General features: G+C 51.1%; 1 protein-coding gene across 4 annotated transcripts in view; it reads right to left on the bottom strand.

Annotated features, from left to right (window-relative positions):
• unc80 (unc-80 homolog (C. elegans)) overlaps positions 1 to 5,000 on the bottom strand; it is a 74,378-nt gene that overhangs the window by 14,038 nt on the left and 55,340 nt on the right. For all 4 annotated transcript variants that reach the window (XM_030349893.1, XM_030349890.1, XM_030349891.1 and 1 more), the window contains exons 46-52: positions 4,617 to 4,882; positions 3,633 to 3,767; positions 3,271 to 3,409; positions 2,552 to 2,648; positions 1,438 to 1,608; positions 900 to 992; positions 14 to 232 (exon numbers count right to left, since the gene is read on the bottom strand). In XM_030349893.1, the coding sequence (XP_030205753.1) occupies positions 14 to 232; positions 900 to 992; positions 1,438 to 1,608; positions 2,552 to 2,648; positions 3,271 to 3,409; positions 3,633 to 3,767; positions 4,617 to 4,882 (1,120 nt within the window). The remainder of the gene's footprint in view (positions 1 to 13; positions 233 to 899; positions 993 to 1,437; positions 1,609 to 2,551; positions 2,649 to 3,270; positions 3,410 to 3,632; positions 3,768 to 4,616; positions 4,883 to 5,000) is intronic.

Genomic DNA, 5,000 nt, shown 5'->3' with positions numbered 1-5,000 from the left:
CCGGCCCCCCCACCTCATGTGGGACTTGATGTCGAGCAGCTCCAGGGCGGTGACGCGCGGCTCCCCGGCCACGTTCTGCAGGATCTTGAGGCGGGGGCCGCAGTGCTTGTAGAACTCGGTGCAGACGTTGAGCAGCGCCTCGCGCGGCCGCCTGAACTCCTCCCGCGCATGGCGCTCGTCCAGCTCCTCCCTGGGGAGGCCCTGGCCCTCCTCCAGGAGGTGCAGGTTGTCCCTGGGGGGGTGGGGGCACACACACACACACACACACACACACACCATACACACACACACACACACACACACATACACACACACACACAGACCATACACACACACACACACACACACAAATTAATGGGATATACAAACCCATGAATGCACACAACAAACACGCACACTCAAAGTTAACACACACACACACACAGACAAACACAGACACACGCATGCCCGCAAACACACACACAAACCCATGAACGCACACACACGGACACACGCAAATGCAGACACACAGACACACACACAGTGTTGGCCCCTACAGATAGTGAGGGCCCCTACAGTTAGTGAGGGCCCCTACAGATAGTGAGGGCCCCTACAGATAGTGAGGGCCCCTACAGATAGTGAGGGCCCCTACAGTTAGTGAGGGCCCCTACAGTGAGTGAGGGCCCCTACAGATAGTGAGGGCCCCTACAGTTATTGAGGGCCCCTACAGATAGTGAGGGCCCCTACAGTGAGTGAGGGCCCCTACAGATAGTGTGGGCCCCTACAGTTACTGAGGGCCCCTACAGATAGTGAGGGCCCCTACAGATAGTAAGGCCCCTACAGATAGTGAGGGCCCTACAGATAGTGTGGGCCCCTACAGTTAGTGAGGGCCCCTACAGATAGTGAGGGCCCCTACAGACCTGGTGTTGGCCCCTCCTGCCATGGCGTGGTTGGTGGTGGTGGCCCCTTTGTGGGCCTGGTCACAGCGGGACAGCTGGGGGGCCGTCATGGGCCTGGAGCACATCACAGACACACAGTCCTGACTCTCATGTTATTAAGGTTAATCTCATGTTATTAATGTTCATCTCATGTTATTAAAGTCCATCTCATGTTATTAAAGGTAATCTCATGTTATTAATGTTCATCTCATGTTATTAATGTTAATCTCATGTTATTAATGTTAATCTCATGTTATTAATTTTAATCTCATGTTATTGATGTTAATCTCATGGTATTAATTTTAATCTCATGTTATTAATGTTAATCTCGTGTTAGTAAAATTAATCTTGTGTTAGTAAAATTAATCTCATGTTATTAATGTTAATCTCATGTTATCAATGGAGGGCCGACATATGGATGTTTGTGGGTGTCTGGACCCAGCAAGAAGGCGACGAACGTGCATAACTTTGTGTGTTTTGTGTTGTTGTGTAATTGTTGTGTTGTGTGTGTGTGTCTGACCTGGTGAGGGCCTCTGAGCTGTACAGCAGGGCCTGCAGGGACGTTGCCAGGGCGGCGATGGCGGCGATCTCGTCCCTGGCGGCGGAGGCGGTCTCCATGGTGACCGTGTTGCTCTTCAGCTTCTGCAGGAAGCACGGCACCAGCGCCTCCAGCACCATCAGCATCTGGAGGCTGGGCGGAGCCACACACAGGACACGCCCCGTCACACACAGGACACGCCGCGTCACACAGAGGACACGCCCCTTGTCACACACAAGACACGCCCTCATCACACACAGGACACGCCCCGTCAAACACAGGACACGCCCCGGTTAAACTTGGCGGGGCAACACACAGGACATGCCCCCCGTTAGACTGGGTGGGCGGAGCATCAAACACAGGACACACCCCCATCACACACGGCTCCACTCCTGGATACACCAGACGCATTAGCTAGGGCAGGTGTAGAGGTGAGACAGGTGTGTAGGTAAGACAGGTGGAGGTAAGACAGGTGTAGAGGTGAGACAGGTGGAGGTGAGACAGGTGGAGGTAAGACAGGTGTAGAGGTTGGAGCAGGTGTTTAGTTAGAACAGGTGGACGCAAGATAGGTGTGTGGCTAAGAACAGGTGATGGTGAGACCGGTGTTTGTGGGACAGGTGGAGGAGACACAGGTGACTGTGAGACAGGTGTGTGGCTAAGAACAGGTGAAGGTGAGGCAGGTGACTGTGAGACAGGTGTGTGGCTAAGAACAGGTGAGGGTGAGACAGGTGTGTTTGAGACAGGTGTGTGGCTAAGAACAGGTGAGGGTGAGACAGGTGACTGTGAGACAGGTGAGACAGGTGAGGGTGAGACAGGTGTGTGTGTGTGGGACAGGTGAAGGTGAGACAGGTGTGTGTGGGACAGGTGGAGGTGACACAGGTGTCTGTGAGACAGGTGTGTTTGAGACAGGTGTGTGGCTAAGAACAGGTGAAGGTGAGACAGGTGTCTGTGAGACAGGTGAGACAGGTGAGAGGCTAAGAACAGGTGAAGGTGAGACAGGTGTGTGTGGGACAGGTGGAGGTGACACGGGTGTCTGTGAGACAGGTGTGTGGCTAAGAACAGGTTTGTGTGAGACGGGTGTGTGTGAGACGGGTACCTCCTGAAGGACTCGGGGGCGTAGGCGACCACGGTGACACAGAGCTTGATGGCGTCGGTGAGGGAGAAGCACAGGTCCTCGCTGCCGTAGCAGAAGTCTGAGGCAGAGCAGAGGGGCAGAGGGCCGTTGTGTGGTCGTTGTTGGGATCTGTTGTGTTGTTATTGTTGTGTTGGAGTGACGTCGGCCCGCTTAAAGCGAGCGGAGCACCTCAACTCTACAACCCTTTTTACACTTTGGTTGTACCATGTGTTGTTGTGTTGTTGTTGTTGTTGTGTTGTTGTGTACCTGTGAGTGCAGGGGTTTTTCCGCCCTGACCAGCTGCAGGGCGTCCAGGGTTGTGTTGTTGTGTTGTGTTGTTGTGTTGTGTTGTGTTGTGTTGTGTTGTTGTGTTGTTGTGTTGTTGTTGTGTACCTAGGGAGTGGAGGGGCTTGTCGGCCCTGACCAGCTGCAGGGCGTCCAGGGTTGTGTTGTTGTGTTGTGTTGTGTTGTTGTGTTGTTGTGTTGTTGTTGTGTACCTAGGGAGTGCAGGGGCTTGTCGGCCCTGACCAGCTGCAGGGCGTCCAGGGTTGTGTTGTTGTGTTGTTGTGTTGTTGTTGTGTACCTAGGGAGTGCAGGGGCTTGTCGGCCCTGACCAGCTGCAGGGCGTCCAGGGTTGTGTTGTTGTGTTGTGTTGTGTTGTGTTGTGTTGTGTTGTGTTGTTGTGTTGTTGTGTTGTGTACCTAGAGAGTGGAGGGGCTTGTCGGCCCTGACCAGCTGCAGGGCGTCCAGGGTGTCGGGCCCCTCCCTCTCGAGGCTCAGCAGCAGGTGGAACAGGCACTGGGCCGACACCCCCTTGTTCAGCCCGGTGGTGGTGCTGGACTGAGGACCACACGGACACATACATGTGGGTGTAGAGATATATGCATGGGCACATACATATGTGTTCATTTATGTCTATAATATATCTATTCATACAGTTGTATAGGTATGTATATATGTGTGTATACATGTGCGTACATATGTTTGTATATGAACAGGTGTGTGTATATATATGTGAGTATATGTATGTTTATATGTGAGTACAGTGAAGGTGTGTCCTCACGCTGAACTCGAGCAGCGGCGCTACGCTAGCGAACAGCTGCAGGACGAAGGGTTTGCGGTGGAGGACGTAGAACTGCCGGCAGCAGAACTCCATCCCCTGACGTAGAAGAGGGTTGCTTTCGTAGTCGGCATACACCTGCGACACACACACATGGACCGCCGTGCTAGATATACTAGGCAGAGGATAGCTCTCGTAAATACATATCAATACATATTAGTGCTGTCAGTTAAACGCGTTATTAACGGCGTTAACGCAAGCCAATTTTAACAGCGTTAATTTTATTATCGCGCGATTAACGCAATTCTTTTATTATTATTTTTTTTTTCTTTGGCTCAAAACAAATAAGCAGTAGCCTGACTGCTATGTTGAAGGCAGTATGTTTGTATGTTCATCGTTTAATTGCACTATAGGGTTTTTTTTTGTATCGTCCTGTTTTGATCAGTATATGCCAATGTTTGCACAAGGCAAGCCGATGCACTTCTCCATGTTGATAAGAGCATAAAAATGGGAAAAATTAATCGGACAAACAGATCAAGGGATATTTAGCATAGAAAAAATAATTGCGATTAATCGCGAGCAATCGCGAGCAATCACGATTAATCGTGAGTTAACTATGGCATTACTGTGATTAATTGCGATTAAATATTTTAATCGCTTGACAGCACTAATATATATATAAAACATAGTAGTAATTATGCTGCATTAATAGTACTAGCAGTAGTATAGTATAGTAGTACTAGTAGTCGAAGTCCTCTAGTAGTGTAGTACTCAGTGTAGTACCCTAGTAGTACACTGGTATTACTAGTAGTAGTACTCTTGCAGTACTAGTACCTGTAGCATGGTGGGCAGTATCCGCTGGTACCCGCTCAGGGAGAACAGGTGGTTAAAGTACTCTGAAATACTTTAGTAGTACTCTAGTAGTAGTAGTAGTAGTAGTAGTAGTAGTAGTACTTGAGTATTAGTAGTACTCTGGTAGTATTGTACCTGCAGCATGGTGGGCAGTATCCACTGGTAGCCGCTCAGGGAGAAGAGGTGGTTGAAGTGCACGGCGGTGTTGATTGCAGTGGCGGTGTACTGCCTGAGGAGGGCGCTGTCCTCGGGGTGCAGCAGCAGCGCGCCGTTGAACACGTTGAGGAAGAGCATCATCTCGTCGCCCCAGGGGTACTCACTGGGCATGCCCAGGAACATCTCCTCCAGCAGCTTGATCCACAGCACCTTGTGGAGCGTGTCCAGCCCAAACAGCTCCTTGCCTGCAGGGCGCAGCAGAGGGGTGAGGGTTAGCTGGAGCTAACCGACCAGGCAAAGAGCTAAGGCTAGCCACCCATGCTTAGCTGCTAAATTAGCTAGCAACGAAGTGGGGTTCGCAGC

This window comes from Gadus morhua, unplaced genomic scaffold (assembly GCF_902167405.1).
Source record: "Gadus morhua unplaced genomic scaffold, gadMor3.0, whole genome shotgun sequence".
Lineage (NCBI taxonomy): Eukaryota > Metazoa > Chordata > Actinopteri > Gadiformes > Gadidae > Gadus > Gadus morhua.
This window is presented reverse-complemented; position numbering and strand designations above follow the sequence as displayed.